At 44.7% G+C, this 20,204-nt stretch overlaps 1 protein-coding gene across 4 annotated transcripts in view; it reads left to right on the plus strand.

Annotated features, from left to right (window-relative positions):
* The window catches only part of PLD1 (phospholipase D1), a 129,962-nt gene that overhangs the window by 78,324 nt on the left and 31,434 nt on the right, over nt 1-20,204 (plus strand). For all 4 annotated transcript variants that reach the window (XM_032783671.2, XM_032783674.1, XM_032783670.1 and 1 more), the window contains 6 exons: nt 5,892-6,044; nt 6,681-6,830; nt 8,180-8,263; nt 11,048-11,129; nt 16,957-17,067; nt 18,430-18,636. In XM_032783671.2, the coding sequence (XP_032639562.1) occupies nt 5,892-6,044; nt 6,681-6,830; nt 8,180-8,263; nt 11,048-11,129; nt 16,957-17,067; nt 18,430-18,636 (787 nt within the window). The remainder of the gene's footprint in view (nt 1-5,891; nt 6,045-6,680; nt 6,831-8,179; nt 8,264-11,047; nt 11,130-16,956; nt 17,068-18,429; nt 18,637-20,204) is intronic.

The following is a 20,204-nucleotide window of genomic DNA, read 5'->3' on the forward strand; positions in this document are numbered from 1 at the left end:
ACATAGAACCCATGTCTTTATTGAGTCCATGCTTTTTGGTGTCTAGCAGAGTTATGAATTGAAGCTTTAATTTATTAGTTGTTCTAGACCATGTACTGAATGTAAATAATCTCACTCACATTTCTACACATAAGATTGAAAAACTGTCATTCTTTCTATAACTTCAGATTTCAACAAAACTACAGAAACCGCTGTGTATTGTGACAAAGTTCCTCCTCTACCTTAGTGGGTCTTGCGCTTATTGGCTGATTTGCTCGCCTCAGAGATCTTCCCTTCTGGTGGAAGACAAAGGGCCAGATTCTGCCCATCTGCATTGTGGCTACATAAGGCAGAGTGGGAGGAGGAGGCACAAGAAGCCACCTCACACTTGGTCCACTTCACACAGTAACCTGGCCTAATTGTAGTCCCTGTGCTCGCTCAGGTGCTGGAGCTGACTGCTCCTCCCTGCCTATACCCACAAACCACTCCAAAGGAGGCAGAGAGGGGTACCCCCCCGCCCAATCCAGCAGGGCACAGAGAAAGATGCCTACTGTACCAGCCTAACAGATAAGTCGGGGCAGACTCTATTGCCTGCCATGCACTGGAGAGATCCCTCCCATGGGATGGTTGACTGGAGGCCTGTTCTGTACTTTCCCCGGCTCAGGGCTGTGCTTATCAGGCAGAACTCTGCCCCACGTAAGTAATGGCTCTGGTCGCTGGCTGCCAACAGCAAAGGCAACAAGTGTATTAATTGTTTACGGGCAGTTGCAGTGGGGGAGGTCTAGGTTGGATATTAGGAAACAGTATTTCACTGGGAGGTTGGTGAAGCACTGGAATGAGTTACCTAGGGAGGTGGTGGAACCTCCATTCTTAGAAGTTTTTAAGGCCCGATTTAACAAAGCCCTGCCTGGGAAGATTTAGTTAGTGTTGGTTCTACTTTGACAGGGGGTTAGACTAGATGACCTCCTGAGGTCCCTTCCAACCTAAATCTTCTATGATTCTGTGAGCACATTTTTCAGTCATTGGTCCTCCTCTCTCACATGTGTTAAAAGCTCCCTTCCCCCTAGTATAATGGTAGTCCCTGTACTCCTTCAAGTGCTGTGGCTGACTGCTCCTGCCTGACCTCCCTGCTCCAGAAGTACAAACTACTGCAAAGGAGCACAGAGACCTCCAGCACATCAAATATAGGAGTAGAAGCAAGTTTTACAGCTGAGCAGTGGAACAAGGAGTGGGGAAGAGTTTGTTTTATGGCCTGGTACCCCAGATATATTATGAGTAGCTGAAAAGACCCACAGTTCACTAAACAAAATGGCATGAAACTGAGTTTAAAATACTCTTCCATCAGCCTAATCTGTTCTTAAAAATATATATATAAATATATATATATTCTTAACATACATGAACTTTCCATACAAATATTAACAAATCTTACAGATTTCCCTCTTGTTATCCTTATCTGAGTATTTACTTTGTTCAAATTCCAAAAGGAATGCCCACACATTAGAAAGTCTGCTCGACCTGATATAACGCTGCCTGTCATTTTTCTTGTTGAAAGAATTTCTCAGACTTTATATCATCGTCCTACTAATGCTGAGGCATCTACCCTTTTCCAAAATTGAGTTATGGTACAGATGGTTGCTAGAAGTAACTGTAATATCAGTGAATCTTTCCCTGATTCAATAACCTCCTTTGGACTGAAACCTAATAGAGCCACTGCAAGTTTAGTGAGTAGGCTAACATTAGCTATCTTGAAAATTCTGTTTACTATTTTCCCACAAAATAGCATATTAGTTTAAGGCATTCCCACTGTAAATAGAGAACGGTCCCTCTTCCTCTACATCCTCTTCAACAGTTATGACTCTCTTTTTTAATATTTCCTTAGTTTAAATAGAGTGAAGTGACATTGACAAAATATTTGTAATAATTTTCCTGAAACGTTACAGGAACAGATGAGGTTTTGGTCTTCTTCCAAATATGTTGCTCATTCCTCCAAAGTTCTATCTGGTTTTTAGTATTCTTTGCCATTTTTCCATAAATGCAGTCTTGATTCATCAGGGACAATGCATATACCATGCAGAGATAAGCCTCTTTGAAGCTATGCATCATGTTTACCTCTGTAATGAGTCTATTTTCTACTATGTGGTACAGAAATAGTTTAAGTACACTCTGTGGGGTGGGAATTATGTCTATTAATTATATGCATATGTACTGCCTAGCATGAGGAAGCCCTGTTCAAGGCCTCTAGTAACCATAGAGACTACCATAACATATGTATATAAATAAACTAACAATAATATTACAAAGAGAGTATATTTGTAGATCTGGACCATCCTGATGAAATTTTATTTTTATATAGTTTTCCGTATTTATCAAAACACCCAAGCCTAGGGTGTATTTTGTTAGAATAATTAATGAATGAATTAATTTGTGGTTAAGCTCTGAAACATGTCTGAGAAAATGGCATTGTGTGGTTCTGTTTTTTAATAATTTCCAGATCAAATCTGCACATTTATGTTGTTTGTTTTATTTCCCTAACTGCCAGCCTTACATATTCAACCAGGATCTGAAAATCAAGCTGATTTATTTCTTCCTTGCTCATCCCCACCTGTAATAAAGGTTCTGTGCTGTAATTGTATAGGGCCACCTATACAACTCCATTGTCCTGAATGGGCTTGCACTTATTGGAATTAGTACACAGTTCTTTGATGATGTGATGCACAGGAAGGTATAGAATCCAGTTCACCTCCTCTTGTCTACGTTGGCTCTGCAGTGAACTCTTATTTCTGTCATTAGACTACACTGATATACACATGTGGAGCAGACTTGCCAAGTAAGAAGGTTCTGGTTTTATAATCACCTTTCAGAGTCATTGCTGTTTGGATTCATAAAAACTAAACTCAGAATGTGAATTACTCAATTTGGCTTTTCTTTTTTTGGCAAACATTTCGTGGCCAATCCATGGTCCCCATTCTTAAATCAGTCTCTCCAGTGCCTCTCCTTAAGTACTAAAATTGTCCTGAGTCAGATTTTCCATGCTTGATTCTCCTTGCCACTGGTGGATGCACTAATTTGTTTAGTTCCAAGTAGCTAACAGTGCTGCGTCAAAGTTTCGTGATTCCCAGCTCTTTCCTCTGTCACTGACAAACACCAGACTGTCCTTAATCACATCACAAAACCCCTATTCAGTTCACTATGAAAGCATGATGCAAAGATCTTTTTCTGACTGTAGTGCGACCCTGTTACAATGAAATCATTGTTTTTACCGAACGGCTTCACTACAAGTGGCAGTTCTCTATAACCCTAGTTACTCTTTTTGCATATTATGGTGCATTGGGATGTTTGTTCATTCTACTTCACTGTTCGCGTCGTTTGAGGTATGCAAAAGCATTATAAGTTGGGTCTGTTGTAATGTCATGTGGCTAAGGAATCCTGGGAGTTCAGCTGTAATTTTCAAATTGGTTGTGAGGCCAGTGCCTCATTACAAGCAAATTGAGCACACTCTGGCTTGTAAGAAAGACAGTGCTCCTTCTTGTAAAGGCTGCTTTACAAGTCAGCAGAGCCACCTGTGTTTCTGTTCTGTTTTCATTATCAAAATGTATGAGAGATCCATGGAGTCTGTGAGGGAGGGAGCAGGGGGCCCCTGATTTTATGGGAGGCACCAAATTTGATGTGAGAGTGGGGAGTCTGTTGTTATCTACAACATTGATTACAATGGCTAGTCTTAGTCTAGGGAAGGAGGATGTGAAAAGAAAAGCAAAGAACTCCCAATGACAACCTCTTTAGAGCCCCTATATTCCTAAAGCTGGCCCTGACTTTGCCCTGTTACTATGTGATAAGCCAGGGCCGGCTCTAGGATTTTTGCTGCCCTAGCAAAAAAAAAATGTTGGCCACCCCCCCCTTTTTTTTCGTGCCACTGCCCCGTACCCTACCCAGTCCACCCCTTCCAAACCCCTTCCCCAAATCCCTAGTCCCACCTCCTCCCCCGGGCGTGCCGCATTCCCCCCCTCATTGCTTCCTGAGGGCCCCCGCGACTTCCCGCCCTAGCTCACCTCCGCTCCGTCTGCTCCTCCGGATGTGCTGCCACTCCGTTTCTCTGCCTTCCCTCTCAGGCGAGGGAGGGCGGAGAAGCGGAGCAGCGGCACATTCAGGGGAGCAGGCGGAGCGGAGGTGAACTAGGATGGTGGGGCGCAGGAAGTAACGGGGGGTAGAGGAACCTGTCCCTCTCCAGCTCACCTCCGCTTCACCACCGCCTAAGCGCCCTGCTGCTCGGCTTCTCCTCCCTCCCAGACTTGCTGTGCGAAACAACTCACACGCAGCGAGCCTGGGAGGGAGTGGGGAGAAGTGGAGCGGTGGTGGCGCGCTCAGGGAAGCAGGCGGAGGCAGAGCAGAGGCAAGCTGGGGCAGTGGGTGCACTTTTTCCCCATGCCCCAGAGTCAGCACCTATGATGGCCGGCGCCAGAATGCCGCCCCTAGAAATGTGCTGCCCCAAGCACCTGCTTGTTTTGCTGGTGCCTGGAGCCGGACCTGTGATGAGCATCGTGCTCAGAAAACTAACCTGGGAGCACTGCACAATTTGAACATGGAGCAATGGAACTGAATTAGGCCCAGCAACATAACACTTCAGGATGCCATGAAGTGTTATGGCATCATATGTCATTAATATGTCTTTGCAGTTGGTTTAAAAATACATTTTTCTTTCCTTGTACATTCATTTGTATGAACAAAGATCTGGACTAAGGCCATGTGAGTGATTTACTTGTGTGTGAAGGAGGGAGGATGTTAGGCACATCATTCATATATGTGTATACAGAGAGGGGAAAAATATTGGACACTGACAGGGAAATATTTTTTCCAGAGTGCTCAAGGGCTGTGGTGCTCACACACAACCTGCTAGTCGTTTCTCATCTTGTTTTTTTTACTGTGATGCCTGTTACTTGGCAATGAAACCTTTCCAAAATGTCCTCTTTGTACACTTTCCATTAGCTTTAATAGGATTCAGTGCCATTATAAATAACGCATGAGAAACTCAAATGAGAGTGCGCTGCTCCCACAGTGCCAGCAGGTATTGCAGGCTACCAAAATAATATTTCTGGCTGAAGAGAATCTTTGCTCCACCTCATCCATTACACAGCCACTTGGCTGGAAACCCCTGATGGCCAACAGGTATATTCCTATGAATGTTCCCAGACACTAAAGCTTAAATTTCCAAGGACTTATATAGGATGTGGTCATACAGAACATGGTTCCCACTGTAATGGTAAATTTGAATTTGGTTCTGCACATCACTATTCAGGGGCAGAATACAGAATGGACTTGTATCTATCACAGATACTTATATAGTCCCTAGTTCTGTAGTGTCTAAGTACCTCACAATTTTTAATGTATTTATCCCAGTGTTGTTATCCCTATTTTACGGATGGGAAAGCTGAGGCACAGACCGGCTAAGTGACTTGCCCAAGGTCACATGGGGACTCAGTGGCAAAGCAGAAAATGGAACTCTGGTTGCCCAAGTCCCCATGTAGCACCCTAACCCACTGCACCATCCTTCCTCTTACTTAACTGCTGATTTGAGAATCCAGATATTGGATTTTGTACACCATCCATTGCTGTAATCACCTCTCCAGAGGCTGATTCTCCTTTCCCTTTCATCAGCTTTACACTGGTGTAACTCCACTAACTTCAGTGGAGTCAGTCCTGTTTTACTCCACTCTGAGAGCACAATCAGACACCAGCTCTGTAAACCATATTACAAAGAAACTGCCCCTAATAGGTCACAAACCGTTCCTTGCCTTCTTCGGATCCTGATGATGAATGGCTTGGAGTTCTCTCATGGGGACTACTGTTCACTTTGTATTAGTGGATGGCTCTCGTTTTTTAAGTGAATTTGAGATTACATTTATCTCCCCTTTTAGGTGGTTAGTAGTGAAAGACTCTTTCCTAATGTATATGAAGACGGATAGCGGAGCCATTTCCTTTGTCCTGTTGGTAGATAAAGAATTCAGCATTAAGATTGGCAAGAAAGAGACTGAAACAGAATATGGGTTACGGATTGACAATCTCTCCAGGTGAGAAATGTATATTTTATTTAGACCACTTTCCCCCTCCCCATCCCCATTTTTCACTTAATAATTGGCTTCCTTTAATTAAAAGGGGGGCATTCCCTTATATGCAGGATGTGTTAGCAACTTGCACCTTCTACAGTGAGTCAACACGGTTCAATGAGCATCTCCCTTCAGGGTTCCAACCCCATCTAGCAGGGAGGAATGCCAGAAGAATCCAGCCACCCTATTATTGTGAGAGAAGAATCCAGATCAATGGGACAGTTCCTCAGAGGGTGTAAATGGTCATTTAAATTTTTTTAGCATCCGTGATGTCATATGTTGCTCCCAGTTACTAATGCTATCCCATTTAAATCAATGGGGTTGCACCAGTGTAAGCAACATTTGGTCCACGGTGTGCAAAATGTGCAGGTAATATCTATCTATTGTTTTTATAGGTTGTCAGTAACTGGTCTCTAGGTGCTGAAATATTATTTTAAAAAAAAACCCCAAAACACCTCAACTCAGTCGCTAGCTGTTGGTCACTTTTGATTAAAAAAATGTGATTGATATTCAGTTCCCATATCGACATGTTCGATAGAACGAGGCTAAATAAAAGTGTGCTACTTACTCGTTGTTTTCTGTTCTTTGATTATTTTCCAGGTCATTGATTTTGAAGTGTAACAGCTACAGACATGCCCGATGGTGGGGACAGGGAATAGAAGAGTTCATTCAGAAAAATGGCAAAAACTTTCTAACACATCACAGATTCGGGTCGTATGCAGCTATACAGGAGAATACTTTGGCAAAGTGGTAAGATGGTCCTGCAATAGTAAGAATATGATTTCAATGGGAGATAGAGCAATGGTAAAGCTGTCATTCTCTTCAGTGGGAGCAAGGTCATCGCCCTACTGATTTATCATTCACATTTAAAGAACACGGATGTTTTAATTCGCTGATTAGACACTATAAATCGCTGAGAGTATCAAAGATGCATCTTCCTTGTCTGATCTGCAGAAAAATGTTAGGATTAGTAGCATAACCATTTCACTCTGTTATAACTTTGCTTTGCAGTGATCAGAGCTGTTAGATTTTTTATGTTTGTTGAGCTTGGCCACATTAGTTGTTTGTTAATTTCAGAATAAAAGTGATATCTTGATGCACTTGTAACTCATAGTAAAGCTAATAAACAGTATGCTTATGAATGGAGAACAGAACACTCTCCTTACTTTAGAAGCTGCTAGCTTCACTTCTTAGCTTGACTATTGGTTTTGGGTAACATTTTCAAAAGCACCTAAGTGACTTAAGTGCTTTTGAAAAATTCATCCTGCACCACTTTCATCTCCCTTCTCAACAGCCTCTCCATAAAGCAGCTGCTCCAATTCTGACATGGTCACGTCTTCCCCAATCTCAAATGAGAGAAGTAAACACAACACCCAGTAGAAAGTGTTTGCAGGGTCCAACCCTAATGCTGTACTCTCAAGTTGCCCCTCCTGAAAGCTTTGCCCCATTGTGACAGTGGCATCATGTAGCTGAGGCCTTGCAGGTGGGCTTCCCAGTGGGCTGAAATCAGTGACATGGAGTTGGTTATATTCTAAATGTAACTTGATTTATTGATGCACATGCACCAGTTCTGAATCGAGGTGGTCAAACAGCATGCAAAGCAACCCCTCCTAGCACGTCTCAGTCCAATTCCGCTCTGGTTCCCAGATAACTCTGTCTCAAAGACTCCAATCATAGCCCAAGGCAGAGAGCAACCTCTCCTGCTACTCACACAGCTCCATCTACCCCCTCAAGCTGCCCCTACATCTAAACCTTGCGTAATCCAAAACTACCACTGCTACATATCTTTCCAAGAGTCAAAACTTGCTCACGCAATAAGAAAAAAAGAATGTGGAAGACTACATGTAACAGGGCCACCTGATCAAGCCTGTTGCCATAACAATATTTGATTGTATTGGTTTAATTAAGATATTAACAATAATGTGAAATTCTCCTTGCATGTTTTCTTAGTGCATGAAATTGAACATGTTTGCTTTTGAGAAAGGAATTTAAACGATATTTTCATTTGCTCATTTAAAGTACTGACATTTTTCCCCCAACTACAAATTCTCCATGTAATTAAAAGAAAAATCCCAGTATTGTGTTTGGCTTTTTTTCAGGTATGTAAATGCAAAAGGGTATTTTGAAGATGTAGCAAATGCCATGGAGGAAGCGAAAGAAGAAATTTTCATCACAGATTGGTGGTTCGTATTCCTGCGTTTGGATTTTGTTCAGCAGTTTCTGTGAGAATGTTCATTACAATGCTGCACTATTCAAAGGCCTTACATTATGGAAACTAACAGTGATGCCAGATGGTTTGGCAGCACATCCAAACCTCACAGTGAGGGTTTTCATTCAAAAGCCTTTTCAGGAGACTTGGCAGCAATAGTGCATGCTTAAAAGCATCAGTTTGGGTGTCTCCTTCGGAGGGATAATCTTGAAGGGGTGCATGGTTCAGTGAGGCACCACCTGCATTGAGAGTGGTACGGGGCTGCATGGCCTCACTGGGAACTCCCTGGGAATGTCTCAGGGAAGCAGAAGATCTCTCAACATAAGGGGAAATGTACAAATTTGTACACCGCTTAGGCAATACAGGATATGCCCCTGCCACCACCTTGCATGGCAGGTCAGGAAGAGGAGAAATCAGCATCTTCAAAGACCTATTCTGTAGTCTTTCGTAGTGGCCCATTCAGGCTGATTGCTGACTGTCTGGTGGGCATTCCCCAAATACACACACAGTTGTAATTGTTACATAATGAGTATTCCTAACCTCAGATACAGAACTGACGCATACAAATTGGATAATCACTTTCAGCAAATCATAACCTTTCCAATGATACCTCACATGACCCATCTTACATAAAACATATCTTAGTTATGCCATATTCATATTACAACCATATTTGTATTAAGACTGTGGGATGCAGCGTCACAGCTGGATGTTGCTGAGGCTCTCTAGTTCCTTGGGTGCAGTCTGTGTATGTGTCAGGCACTGTGGCTAATGCAGGCCATTGCTAGCCACAGAGGGCAAAATCCTAAAGTTTGCTAATGCAAGTTGTGGGAATGATGATGCAGCTAGAAAACAGAGACTTTGCAGAGCACACCCTAGAGGAGGTGTTTAACTTCCATTGGATATGGCTGTGACTCAGGTAGCAAGAGGCAGGGTGGGCAGTCCGCTCACCTGTAGCAGTGTACCTCAGTAATGGCATCCCCACACATGTTAAAGAAGAGGCAGCAAGGAAGCAGTCAGGAAGGGCTCCACTGAAAACTTCTGTTGGGATTTGGTGGTGATAGTGCTGCTGCAGGGTGGGCCATGTTGCCCCCCACCTCCACCCCCTGGTGCGTGCTGTGCATATGCAATTCCAGTACTGGCCATTTATACTTTTCTTGCCAGCTTCTGCTGTGCCATCCTGCTGATGTCATCTGTCATGAGCTTCAGCACACACCACCAACGCCTCCTCTTATACCATGTTCCCTAGCTACAGATGCTTGGCTGCTCGGTATTGCGCACTACTCTCAACTGCTTCCTTGTCGGGGCTGGCTTTATCTTGTACTTGTAGCTGGTACACCTTCTAGCTGAGAAAGGATGGTCTTGTGATCAACACCCAGCACTAAAAGTTAGACTGTCTGGATAGCTTTCCTGTCTGACCTTGGACAAGTCACTTAACATTTCTGTGCCTCTGTTTCTTCATCTATAAAGTGGGCCTATAATTATTTCCCTACCTCTTAGGGGTGTTTTGAGGCTTGAGCCAGGCATATTTGTAAAGCACTTTTTGGTTCTCAACGGTCCTATAGGAATGCAAAGCATTATATTAACCCTCGCTGACATGAATCTGAATCCTAAAATGCTTATAAATAAACTATATGCTGCTGAAGCTTCAGCACACACTGTGTCAGACAACTGGAAAATTACATTTCAGTCCCTGTGTCTCCTGCCTTATACAAGGCAAGAGTCAATTGTTACCATAACTTGGGATTGTGAAACTTACTGGACGTTACAAAAGCTTGGGAAGAGAAATATTGCTTTCAGAAGCATGTTTTCAGCACTATGCTTTAGTCAAAGTTACTGGGCTGAATACAGGAGTAACCGGATGAAATTTTGTGATCTTGTTATAGAGGAGGGCAGATTGTATGATCTAATAGTCCCTCTGGCCTTACAATCTGCATATCAGTGAATGCTATCCTGATGTGAAAGAATGGCACCCTATCTTCTGGGGTAAGCAGCAAGGAAAAAACTGTACAAGTCTGAAATCTTCAAATAGTCTAGGTGTCAGGAGAGTTGAACTCCCAAGTTATCTACCAGGAGTATATTTTTTCTGCATGAGATCTTACTCTTTTCTATATGGAGTCTGCCTTATGCGTCATGGTTCAGTTTGGTCCCACTGGGTGCTGAATGCAATAACCTGATCCCTGTCAATGATAGGTCATTGGCCTCTGTGCTACACATGGGACACATCAGCTGTTACATACAGCACCATTGTTAAAAAGCAAACAATAACAGTTCTGTGAAAAAATAAATCGTGGGAGAGCAGATTTAAACCCGTTAGTTTCTCTGCCATTATTGAAGTCGATTGGTTCAGCAGTTCTCAACCACGGGTCCAGGGGCCGTGAGCAGGTTTCAGGGGGTCTGCCAAGCAGGGCCAGCATTAGACTTGCTGGAGCCCAAGGCAGAAAGCTGAAGCCCGACCGCATGGGGTTAAAGCCCAGGGCCTTGAGCCCCAACAGCCTGGGCTGAAGCCAAAGCATGGGCAGTTTAACTTCACAGGGGCCCCTGTGGCATGGGGCCCCAGGCAATTGCTCTGCTTGCTACCCCCTAACACAGGCTCTGTTTTTTGTATGCAGAAAACCAGTTGTGCCACAGGTGGACCCTGGAGTTTTAATAGCATGTTGGGGGTGGGAGGCCTCATAAAGAAAAGGGTTGAGAACTCTTGTGCTAGTTGACCTTACACATAGTTTTCACAGCACAGAATGTTTCTATTTTTTTTTAGGTTGAGCCCAGAAATCTTTATGAAGCGACCCGTGGTAGAAGGAAATCGCTGGAGACTAGACTGCATTCTCAAGCGGAAAGCAGTAAGTGTGCTGTGCCTACAGGCTACCTTAGGCCCTGATTGCTGTGAATCCCATGATAAGGCTCCAGGTAGGTGCGAGGCAACTTCATGCAGCTCCTTGCAGGATTGAGGGTCTCAAAGTGCAGCTTCGCTCCTTTTTGTTCCTAAGTGACCTGCCCTCCCCTCTTTCTGTGTGCGGGTAGAAGTCGCACCCAGATAGACTTGTGCATCATTTCAAGGGGACAGGGACAGCAAGAGCAGCAACCGATTAAAGATGCAAGAGGAGGAGGGAGTGGGAAGCTCAGTGCTGAGGGCTGGCTACAACGTTTTTGCCGCCTCAAGTGGCCAAAAAAAAAAAAAAAAGCTGCGATTGGCAGCATTTCGGCGGCAGCTCTACCACCGCCACTTCATTATTTGGCGGCAGGTCCTTCCCTCCAAGAGAGACTGAGGGACTTGCCGCTCCTTTCCGTTGGCCGCCCCAAGCACCTGCTTCCTTCGCTGGTGTCTGGAGCCAACCCTGGGGCCAGGGCTGGTAGCCAACCAGCTGACCGACGTTCAGCGCTTCACCCTGCTCTGAGGCAGTTTTTGGAGGGAGGACGTGTTTCATTCCCTACTGGATTCAGCTGGCTCAGCTTTCAGATGGAGAGTTGTGGGGATGCCAGGGCACAGCACCAGCGCGACTTCCTAAATACTCGCAACAACTTTTCTTCCATAGGGGAGGAGCTGTTTCTCTGGGGCATTGATACAGCTGCTCCGGCTCTGCCCCCGAGCTCTTCTCCCTCTTCGGTGTAGGTAATTAAGAGACATTGGGCCAGGCTTCTCATTGCAGTTACAGGAGTAACACCAGGGCTACATTTGGCCCATGGGGGTGACCAGTCTGCTGGGTTGGTAATGCAGAGACAGTGCCCTTCATTCTTGTTATTTCTATAGTTGATGATAGATGCATCTCTTTCCAAAACGGATGCTTGTTAAATTGCTGATAGTGCCACCCACCTTCCAAGGAGATAAAGATCTCCTTGGAGAGTCATTCGGTAGTGTCTATAACGTATGTCTAAATTAGAGGGGGCTTGTCATCAGGTTATCAATTTGTAATGGTGACTTATGCTAAATGGGTCCATTTCTGTGTACATCTAGAAGTTTTAGGTTAACTGGTTTAATGACTGAAAGTCATGGACTACAACAGTGAGCTACTGTGTGCAGGGTAGGATATTTCTTATTTTAGTAAGGAAACACCTGTTTGTAATAGACTTGCTCTTAGCATTTCCCGACACCGTTAGCACCATTGCAGCTCCACCCAGGCCCTGCTCAGAGCGAGTTTAGTAACAGTTGTTAAATTGCCTGCAGCTGTCTAAAGCCCTTCATACACCAGCACTCTCGCTGGTGCTACTGCTGGTTTGACTGCACCAATGAGAGCAACCGTGAAGAATTCTAGTGAAGTGGAGACTTCTGTAGACAAGGCCCTCGCCAAAAAAAGGCAGGAAGGTGATAAACTTTCTCCCTCTAAATATGGCTTGTGTTAATGTGACTGGAGAAACACTGGGAGCTTCTTTTTTGGTAGTTTGCCCTCATTTTCTATGCCTGTCCTACTACATCACTCCTTTGCCCCGATCCCTATATTGTCACATCCTTTGCTTGGTCAAAAAGGGGAGTAAGGCCAGTTGTGTCAGGCCAGCCCTTCCTTTTCTGCTTTGCCCTGGTCAGACTGTGGCACTAGCTGTAAGCAGGGGAGCAGGAACCCTTGGCCTGCTCCTCCCCATTGCAGGTAAGCCGAGAGGGGCAGGGAGTGGTAAGATGTTATACCCAAGTACATTAGAGGGAATTGAGGGGTTTTTAAAAGTATAAATGATGTAAGATATGAACACGTACAAACTGGGTCAGGTTTCTCTGAATTGGACATTATGTAGAACTTGCAGACAATATAGTCATAAAGATGACTCCTGAACTCTGATTCACATTTTAATGGAGGCAGAATAAGCAAATGGGTGCATAGCAGACCTCTATGCTCTGATAGCTTTGTTATATTTAAGACTTGTCCTTCTACTATAATCTCTTTCTCTCTCTCCTCGTCCTTGTTTGAAGCATTTCAAACTGCTGATGACTTGATGCCCTTCCTTAATCTCCAGTGCAGCCTTTTTGTACAACTGATGCTTTGAGATGCTGAAAGGCTGTGCTTCCAAACATGTGTGTTAGCACTCAGGCCTTGGCTACACTTGCCAGTTACAGTGCAATAAAGCATCCCCGAGCGCTGTACCTCACTCCCCGTCCACACTGGCAAGGCACGTACAGTGCTGTGTCTCCGCGGCTACAGCGCTGCTGGTACTCCACCTCCCCTAGAGGAATAACAGCTGTTGCGTATTGGCTGAGACGCTGCTGCTCCAGTGTAAATGAGGAGTAACATTATCACTCACTGATTGACCTCGGGAAACTCCCTGTAATCCTTTTAACTGAAGCGTCCTCTCTTGTTTTGTTGTGAACTCCGGAGGTGGAAGTGTCCTTTCAAAGCTCTGTTTCGGGGGCTGCTTATCAAAGAAACAAACACAGCTGCTGTTTGCTTTGAATGAATGAGAGGCAGGCAGGGGGCTCTGTTTGGAGTACCCACAGCTAATGTTTGCTTGAAGAGAGAGGCGGTGTGGGGGCGCGAGTTGGGGTCCGTTTCGGGGAGTGGCTGCTTATCTGGTCTATCAGAAAAAAAGAAACAGCTGCTGTTTGCTTTCAGTGAGCGGGGGTCTGAACTTACAGCGTGCTGACTCAGCACTCCAAAAACTCACTATCCTTCCCACCACGCTCCCTGTCACACCCACTCCACGCCACCCCATTTGAAAAGCACGTTGCAGCCACTTGAATGCTGGGATAGCTGCCTATAATGCACCACTCCCAATGCAGCTGCAATTGTGGCCACGACAGTGTGCTGGCAGCTGTCAGTGTGGACAGACTGCAGCGCTTTCCCTACTCGGCTGTATGAAGGCAGGTTTAACTCAGAGCGCTGTACAATGCAAGTGTAGCCATACCCTTAGGGACAAGGAACAGCACCACCAGGCCTATTGACCTGTTTTAATTTCTCCAGTATGTCAGAAGTCTCACTAGCTACTGAGACTGGAAAATAGAGTGATGTGTTTGTTGTCAGTTCCAAAATGTTCCTCCTGCAATAACAGGTCTGTGTACTCAGTCTGAAGAATTTTTTCATGTCTCTGAATGAGCAGTGGAGCCACAGAGAAAAGGTGCCAAGCGTGATTTTCTATAATGCTGGACTGCATTTTCAGCAGGTTTGCCCTGGTCCAACTAATGAAAATACTGGTGTTGAGTTGCTGCTTTGGAAGATATTACCAGTGTCTCAGTAGGAAGGCATGGCCAACTGAAGACCATACAGTCATGTGTGAAAGGGGCAGAGCCTTGGTGGAAACTTTAAAATAATGTTATATACTCCAATTCCACCATAGTTCTTTCTGTAGCCAAAAGGAAAAAGACAAACATTTTTCTTCTTTAATTTTCTCTAAAGAACTTTATTAATTTTAAAATGATCTTCTTATCACTTAAATGAGCCCCAGCCCAGAACCCCCTCCTGCACCCAAGCTCCCTTCCAGAGCTTACACCCCTCACTCCTGCACCCCAACGTCCTGCCCCTGGCTTAGCAAATGCACACCCCACAATTGAGAATGTTACACTGATTTGTGACAAACCCTGAAGGATTTTGGATCTATAAACCACAAATGACACTAATAAAAAGTTAAACTCATGAAATGTCTAGTGGATTCTATGAAACTAGATGCAGGGTGATCATATGACCCCTGCACCCAAATTCCCTCCCAGAGCTTGCACCCCTCACTCCTGCAGCCCAACCCCTTACCCCAGGTTCAGCCTGGAGCCCCCTCCCACACTCTGAATCCCTCAGTCCCAGCCCAGAGTCTGCACCCCCTCCTGCACTCCAACCCCCTGCTCCAGCCTGGGTGAAAGTAAGTAAGGGTGGGGGAGACCGAGTGACGGACGTTATTTACCCCCTTCACATAACACAAGAACGAGGGATCACCCAATGAAATTAATAGCAAGTTTAAAGGAAACAAAAGGAAGTACTTCTTCACACAACGCACTGCCAATCTGTGGAATTCGTTGCCAGGAGACGTTGTGAAGGCCAGGACTCTAACTTGATTCAAAAAAGAATTCGATAAGTTCATGGAGGATCGGTTCATCAATGGTTATTAGCCAAGATTGTAAGGGAAACATCCCTGTGAGTGTCACTAAGGGTCTGACTGTCAGGTGCTGGGTCTGGATGACAGGGGATGGATCACTGGACAGTTGCTCCGTTCTGTTTATTCCCTTTGAAGCATTTGACACTGGCCACTGTTGGAAGACAGGATACTGGGATAGATGGACCATTTGTTTGCCCCAGTGTGTCCATTCTTATGTTCTTGTTTTATGGCAGTTGGAGCATATACAGGTCATGCTCACTGAAAGAATCTAGCTTCATTTTCCATATCAACATAGATGTTCCTGTTGCTATAAATAGCATGAAAGTATTTGCGTAGTGTGTAGAAGAAATAATTGACACACTAGGGCCCATAAATGGCTGGTAACTATGTAGGAGCAAAGCTATCCTCTGATGTCCACAAGGCGCTTCCCTGGACTTCATTGGCTATTGGATTGGTAGGTAGAATATGGCCCATAACATGGAGAGGGTCTAAACTGTTAATGGAAGCTTTAGAGAAATGCAGGTTAGTGGCTTTTTGAAAGATCCTTAATTTGTGTAAATTGACATAGCTCTACTGAAGTCAATGGAGCTACACTGCTTTCAGAGCTCAGGATCTAGCCCCATATGTGTGGCCAACCTGCGCTAAGAAAAGTATGAAAGTCAATGGAAGATAGGCATGCAGAGGAAGATAGTACTCAGTGTGAGTCAGGGTGGCAGAACTGAGCCTCCAAAAGGCACATTAGAAGTGTGTAAAGGAACCTGTTGTAAGATTGGTGCTGACTCAAAGTGAAATATTTTTTGTGTAGCACATGTTCTGAAACACATCTGCACAATAATGCCCTTCTGAAGGCTCTGAGGAGTCCTACACAATTTGAAGGGACACTGGCAACCTGATGTCCAGTCTCTTGGAAATGCATTAAAAGTCGGTGTCTGTGGTCTTACAATCTCATGGTGCTGTTTCTTGTGTTGTATTCTCTTCAGAGCAGGGACTGTATTCATATCTATTTGTATAATGGCACCTCCAGGCCCTCCGCTGCATCACAAAGTGAAGTCCAGATTGAACAGCTAACTCTTCAGGGAAGCACTGAAGTGAAATGCAGAGAGGAGAGGGAAGCTGAAATCTTCCACTGAATTAGGGATCAAGCTGAGGGTTCTGTCTCAATATCTTCACTCGAACAATTCCTGCGAATAAAATATCCTAAAAAACCTAAAATATTTTCACTCACTTGATCTTACAAATTCAGGCAAGGCGAGCAGGCTTTCTTGGCGTTGTAGTTCAGAGGTCTGAGTTAGGCATAGGTGAGATCAGTCTGTGTCAGAAAAATGCTAAACTACATCATTACAGATCCCTCAGAACTTCTCACAAGGGAAGAGCCCAATCCCCCAAGCTGCTCGCTGTCTCCTGTGAGCTGCTGAGCGCTGTCAACTCCCATTCTTGTTAATGGGAGCTGAGTTTGCTCAGCACATTTCAGGATCAATCTGGGAGCCTCTGACCAGGAACTGACCTGTTGGATGTATGATCTCAACCTGATCTTTTCCCACAAGAACATCTGCACTCCCCTTAGCCTACCATCCCACTGAATCTAGAAGTCTGGGGTTTTCTTGCTTTTGTTGTTATACCCTTTTAAATATGTGTTTGCTATGTATTTACTTTCTTTTCTAATAGCAACAAGGAGTGAGAATTTTTGTAATGCTCTACAAAGAAGTGGAGCTTGCTCTAGGAATCAACAGTGAATACAGCAAGCGGACCCTAATGCGTCTACATCCAAACATCAAGGTATTCATATACCATGTAACCTTTATGAAATACGTGTGTGTTCGTTGCCCTGTGTGTCGAACATCAGCTCCCCAGATTTGGGTGAGAGATGAGGAAACTCATGACAATAAATGGGAAATGCAGTCTGGAGTCACCGTTACAAGGGAGAATATTTTTCGATGACATATCCATATCTGGTTCTACTCTATAGTGGGCACTAGTACTTGATTGTGGCAGCTCAGGTACCTGTAAGTTATAATTGGATATAAATATATTTTGCTTAGCCTTGACAATGTTCCATTAATCAACAAAACATTCACCTAGTTCAAAAGAATTTTGTTTTATATGACAAGTTAATGAAGTTAGAGCAAATGGAAAGTTACACTCAGATGTGGATCTGAGAAAACATCCTTTCTGCTCACACACAGACTGAGCTAGCTAAGAGTCTGGCCTTAAAAAAAATCTACCAAAATATGTGTACTTATATCCACATTCCTCAGCATCCCTATATGCCAAAATATATTGGGCCTGGTTCTGATTGCCCGTGGTTTTAGAACCAGGCATGATTCCACTCAAGTCAATGTTTGCAGTAATGCTTTGACATAAATAAATGTAGAAATTATCTATCACACTCTTTCATTTTCAGAAATAAAGAAAATGAGCCTGGTTCTCCTCTCATTTACTATGGTTTGAAATAGCCATTAACAAAGCAACTCTCAAATGAAATGGCCAGCTTTTTCACTGAAATACTTAGAGCAGCAAAAGCCCTACTGTGGACACAGCCATATCAGCATAAAGGTGACTCGTTCTAGTATAGTTATTCCCCTTCCTAAAAGAGAATAGCTGTACCAGTTGAAAGCACCTTTATACCATTGTAAATGTGTCCACACTAGATGAGTTGTACCACTTTAACTGTACTGGTGTAGTTAAAACGGTACAACTGTCTAATGTAGACAAAGTCCTAAAAAAAGCACTTTATGTTTGGGCATTGGTTGGTATTATTGGTCAAATTAAAGCCCCGTGGCCTTCTGGGCAAAGATATTAAATAATATCTTGGTTAGAATTGTTTCAGATCTTCTACATCAGTGCTTCTCAAAGCCGGTCTGCCACTTGTTTAGGGAAAGCCCCTGGCAGTCCGGGCTGGTTAGTTTACCTTCCGCATCTACATCCCTCAGCCCTCAGTCCATGCCACTTCCCGCAGCCCCCATTGGCCTGGGACGGCGAACTGCGGCCAATGGGAGCCGCAATTGGTCGAACCTGTGGAAGTGGCAGGTAAACAAAGCAGCCCAGACCTCCAGGGGCTTTCCTTGAACATGCGGTGGCCCAACTTTGAGAAGCACTGTTCTACATAACAGCTGAGTTCAGTGATTTTTCTTTATTTAGGTGATGAGGCATCCAGATCACGTGTCATCCTCAGTGTACCTGTGGGCCCATCATGAGAAGCTCGTTGTCATTGACCAGTCTGTAGCATTCGTTGGTGGCATTGACTTGGCCTACGGGAGGTGGGATGATGATGAGCACAGGCTGACCGACGTTGGCAGTGTGAAACGAATTGCAGGAACAAAGTCCACATCTACAGTGAATCTCATAGTAAGAGTGAATTCTGTACATATGGCTGCTAATATTTAATACCATGTACACTAGGCAATAATCATGCAAAATGGAAATAAGCAAGCCTTTCTGCATTTTTAGGGCATGTGTCTGTAGCCTTTGCATGTGCAGAATTCCTGTGGACTTCAATGTGGCTTATAAAATGGGACTCTTATTAGGACCAAATCCTTCAGCTGCCAGAAAGGCCATGCCAATTAAGACTATAGGCACCAACTTTCTCCGGCACTGGTGGGTGCTCGTGCCCCCCCGCCCCTAGCCCCACCTAGACTCCACCCTTTCCTCGCCCCTGCCCCTGCCCCTGCCCCTATTCCAACCCCTTCCCCAAAGTCCCCATCCTAACTCCGTCCCCTCCCTGCCCCTATTGGATCCCTTCCCCAAATCCCTGCCCCAGCCCCGCCTCTTCCCCCAGCATGCTGCGTTCCCCCTCCTCTCCCCTCCGTCCCTGCCCTGTGAATCAGCTGTTTTGTGGTGCAAGTGCTGGGAGGGAGAAGAAGCAGAACGTGGCGGTGCGCTCGTGGAGGAGGTGGAGATGAGTTGGAACGGGGGGGGGGGGAGCTGCAATTTTTTTCCATGGGTGCTCCAGCCCCGGAGCACCCACAGAGTTGGTGCCTATGGTTTAAGACCTGTGTGGCTCTGCTGCAGGGGCAGGGACAGGAATGGAGAGGAATAGTTGTAGGTGTAGCAAGTGCAGTAGCTGAACATTGAATGATCCTTTGGGGATTTTCAGAACAGTTCAGCTCCTATTTAGGCACCAAACTAAATAGCCAGTTTTTCACAGGAACTCAAGTTGGGTGCTAAACTCTTTGGAAAATCTAGCCATAGGTGTCACAGTGGGGGCAACTGAGTGCTGAGTACCTCTGGATATCCGGCCCTTATTTAGGTGCCTAAGGGCTTGTCTACACTGCGAAGTTGTCGACAAACCTCTTTTGTCTTTCACGAGTACTTAAAAGAGCCACCCCACCCCACCCCACCCCCAGTCCCTGCATGAAAGACAAAAGTTTTGCCAATGCAAGTGGCAGTGTGAACGCGGCTTTGCTGGCAAGAGCACTCTCCTGCTGCTGACAAAGCTAATGCCGCTCATGGGGCTGGAAGTATTTTGTTGGCAAAAGTGCCAACAAAGTACTGAAAAAGAGCGTTTATACGTGCTGACTTTTAGCAACAAGGCTGTGTCGACATAGCCTTGTTGCCAAAAGCTGCGTGGTTTAAACAATAACTGAGCTTGTGTAGACAAGACAGAACTGAGCTCTTTTTGAAAACTTGGCCCTGTGTGACTGAATTAAATAGAGAACTTTTGTTTATTTTTTTATGAAAAGAAGCCTGTGTAAAGACCTCTGGAAAATATGCAATAAGCCAAATTAGTTTTCCAGGCAGTGTATGGCAAAATGCATGGTTTTTACTTGCTTGTTTTCTACTAAGTAAACCCTCAATAGTCACTACACCAAGTTCATCTCCATAAGACACATTTGCAGTTCCCACTGAAATCGATGGGAGCTGTGTCTGCATGTTGTAGGGGAGAACTTGGCCCTGTGAATGTTTCAATACCTGTG

Source organism: Chelonoidis abingdonii, chromosome 8, assembly GCF_003597395.2.
Source record: "Chelonoidis abingdonii isolate Lonesome George chromosome 8, CheloAbing_2.0, whole genome shotgun sequence".
Taxonomy (NCBI): Eukaryota; Metazoa; Chordata; order Testudines; family Testudinidae; genus Chelonoidis; species Chelonoidis abingdonii.